General features: G+C 43.6%; 1 protein-coding gene across 3 annotated transcripts in view; it reads left to right on the forward strand.

Moving 5' to 3' along the window:
* The window catches only part of LOC107661308 (ecto-NOX disulfide-thiol exchanger 1-like), a 119,682-nt gene that overhangs the window by 68,178 nt on the left and 47,596 nt on the right, over positions 1–3,908 (forward strand). For 2 of the 3 annotated variants that reach the window (XM_016450819.1, XM_016450820.1), the window contains one exon: positions 1,922–2,059. In XM_016450819.1, the coding sequence (XP_016306305.1) occupies positions 1,922–2,059 (138 nt within the window). The remainder of the gene's footprint in view (positions 1–1,921; positions 2,060–3,908) is intronic. The other variant, XM_016450821.1, reaches the window with a different exon arrangement.

The raw sequence follows: 3,908 nt of genomic DNA on the forward strand, positions 1-3,908 counted from the left end.
GCCCTCCAGGACCGAGTTTGGGCACCCCTGCTCTAAGCCATCTCTAATGAAACCGGTTGGGTTTTCTCTGTAGCTGTTTTGAACTTAGGCGGAGGGTGAACCAACTCCAGGGTAAGGCTAAAAGCAGCCAAATATATTAAACATCATAAACCCGTCTTTTTAGGCAAAAACCAGACATGGGTGTCATGTAGGCTAAAAAAATGTTTAATGGGACTGAATTTGTATTTAACGTGATTACAATTTAATAAAATGTTAGAAATGGATAATTATATAACGTTTCCTTTCCACTGTTATTCAAACAGCGAAAAAATTATATATAGAAAGTGACATTATCACTAACATTGATCTATCGCGAGTTTAAGCACTCTCAAAAAAACAAAACTATCGTTATAATCACTGAAGCTGTATACACTTAAATTAATCTCTTACTTACATTGTACGTCCATCTGCGCTTTGTTGTTTATGATGAGAGAATTCGCAAGAGTCCGTAATTCAGTCAGCGAACGTACGCGCACTCAACAAAACTGATGAGTTTGAACGATGTCTCATCTGAACGTTTCTGATTGGCCATTGCATTCCTAAGCTCAACAGATATGTGCGTGATTGGTTCAAATGTGCAACACTGTAAAAATGCCTAAAATGAAATACGGTGCAACATGAGCAGATTTAATTTGTTTGTGCAGGGGCATTTTTGTCCAATTTAGTGGCATTTTTGCCCCAAGTCCCCCGTGGCCTTACACACGCTCTGCCTACTGTTTGAAGGCATTCGTTTACTGGATCTTTGGACTGAAAAGTTTACAGGAGTTTACCGGTTTAAAAAATTTGATCACAAAAACATGCTTCTTTTCCTTTTTAAGGTATTGTTTTCATTATAATGTAGTGATTCAAATTAGTAGTCAATAATTAAATATTATTTTATCACTCTTTGCGCCTCCCCCGACATGCAATCACGCCCCAGACCGACTCCACTTGCATTCACGTGATTTGTCGAGATGAGAGGCGGACGCGCAATCATCAGTCAAATTTAAAGGGAAGCCGGTGCATCCTGACCGCATCATTGTCTTTACTGGGTGCATTTAGGGAATATTGGCATTTATTTACATGTGATTTGATTAGCTAGTCATGGTGGACTGTCATGATTTTGGCTAATGCAGGACACTAATGAATGATGCACATCAGAGGGGATTTAGAAGTGGGTATACGGAAAGCCGACTGATAAAGAAGTGGGTATACGCCATATACCTGCGTATACCCTCCACTACACCACTGGTTATAGGCTATGTTGTTTTTTTATTCTAATATAGCCCATGCAAAGGACATTTTCATAGCATTTCAGAAAGTTGTCATGGTAACAAATTGTGGTTTTTAAACAATTAATTCTTGACAAAGCAGCAGTTTTGGAGAGAATTTTTACAATTGATCATTTCTTACTTTTCTGACAACTTTTCCTTAGTTGGTCATGAGTTGGTTTAAGCTGGCCCTGAGCTGGTTTAAGCTGGTCTTGAGCTGGTTATAAGCCGGTTATGAGCTGGTCCTGAGCAGGAGCTAGATGCTTAGGACCAGCACATGACAAGCTTAAACCAGCTCAGGACCAGCTTAAACCAACTCATGACCAACTAAGGACTATCTTAAACCAGCTGCCATGCTTCAAAACATACCTAACCAGCATATGCTGTTTTTTTTCAACAGGGTGTCTGAACCTTTGCTGGGAAGGTAATGTTTAGACCCCTTGAAGCTTTAACTGAACACTCTTGAACTAGAGTATAATCTAAATCTGTGCACAACTGATGCAACCGGCCTTTGATGCAAAGCATAGCAGCCACATTTTGCTGAGTGACAGTGCAGCTGTTTAGCCAGTGTGTGTTTTAAAGGTACTTGTCATTTTGCATGAGGGCCTAATGGACTTTATTGTCTTTTGCAGCAGCAGACGGCATCGGCAGTTTGGGAACCGAGCAGAGCCACATCAACGTTCCCGTGGCCGATCCCAGCGCCTGGGCCACAGCCATGAACAACCTGGGCATTGTGCCGATGGGCTTAGCCGGGCAGCAGCTGGTATCAGGTAAAGCCCCGTGCCCTCCTCCAGCGTGCTAATCCTGCTGTTTCATCCACAGCTCTCATTGCTCTTCCCTTTCACCGCAGGGGGAATAAAAACAGATATTAAACCGGGGTTCCCATATTTCCCCCTTTGGCAAGCAGCACAGGCTCCAGCCTCTCCAGCCAAATATGCGACCTTTAGACGCAACACTACACATTGGATTTTACATTGAAGCACGTTACAGTTTGTTGAGCTTTATTCTTCGGCTGATACTGGATTGTTGCGGCTCTGAAAAGCTCATGTCCTGGCGGGATGGTGGCACCTACCGCTTTCTTGCCTTGAGCCCTGAGCACTGGTCTCAATCCTCCCAGCTGACTGAAGCTTTGTAGAGATGTTTGTCCGAGAACTGGACTGCTTTCCTCATTGCTGTCTCTGATTGGCCAGTGATCATCAGTGGCCATCTGCAATCATAACAGCTCTGCTGCTTTTGTAAATGTTAGCTGCACAGAAATGGTCTCTTATAATCATGATTTTATCTCAAATAAGCTGTGGATGCAGCGAGTGGACTAACGGAGTGCTTGACAGTTTCTTTTCTCCATACACTGGCAATTCACCTCTCTAGCTTTGACAGCACTCATGAGTGGGAGTGGAAGTAGTTGAACTATAGTCAAGCTACTCTTTTGAAGAAGTAAGCTTCAACCAAAGCTGTCAACTACAATGAAACTATTTAAGTGAGCAGAATCTTCATATCTAAATATGTTATTATCCAGTGATATGACTTATAATTTGAGCTAGGGTGACAGTGTATACTCTAGTTAAATTAAAACTACAGTACTAATACATAATGCTACATATACAAACAGTAATGAACATTAGTAAATATTTCACTCCTTATTTACTTGCAATACAAATGTGACTATAAAAACAGCCCAGCTTTTTGAAAAATTAATATAGTCTGCTAAATTAATAAATGTACACTACCATTCATAAGGGTTCGATGAGATAGTAAAAATAGTAATATTGCGAAATACTATTACAATTTAAAATAACTGTTTTCTATTTTAATATATTGCAAAATGTAGTTCCCTTTCGATACTTCACTCGTACTGCGTCTTGCTTAAGACGCATATGGGAAAAAAACTTTTTTCTCCTGAACTGAAGCCTATTTCATTCACGCAGTGAAACTGCACGGCCATTGGTTCGTGCAGGGCTTTAAAAAACTAACCAATGGCGCGGCAGCTGAGCTGCACGAGCCTATGGCGACGAAGCCCGCCAGAATGGGCGGAAGCCCGCCAGAATATAAGCGGGCGCTCGCCACAGGATTCTCAGATTTTTCTCCTTCAGCGACGACTCTATGCTCATCGCTGGTCCTGAAAGCCTGCTCGCCGTTGACACGCCTTCGCAGCTGGAATCAGGACCTCTCAGCACAGCTGACCTGCTTCTCCGCCGCTACAGCGACGCAGCAGTTCTGGTCCGTTTTCCCCTGCCGCCATCCGGCGATTCTAAAAGAGCTTATTTCTAGCAGGTAAACCCTAAAAGAGCAAATTGTAGCGACGTTGTTGCAAATGTCGCTCTGCGAGTGTGGCTCGTGCAGGGAAACTTGCACGATGTAGAAGAGCAATGAATATGTCATCTGTCTGGGCAGACCCCACGCAGAGACTGTTCTTTCGCCGAGACGGAATGCTCACTCGAGCATGAGTTTCGCTCTTCTCCTTTCGCAGACCGCCTTCACTGGAGGCAGCCCCAATCTCCCATTTCTCCTCTCTCAGCGAGCCTCGGAGAGAGAAACAGCGGAGTCAGGGAACTAAGCAACCGGCTCTGAGCGATCGCATGCCGGCACTGTACCCGCGTGCTCGCTCTCCCCGTTGCACTC

Source organism: Sinocyclocheilus anshuiensis, unplaced genomic scaffold (assembly GCF_001515605.1).
Source record: "Sinocyclocheilus anshuiensis isolate Anshui unplaced genomic scaffold, SAMN03320099.WGS_v1.1 scaffold507, whole genome shotgun sequence".
NCBI lineage: Eukaryota > Metazoa > Chordata > Actinopteri > Cypriniformes > Cyprinidae > Sinocyclocheilus > Sinocyclocheilus anshuiensis.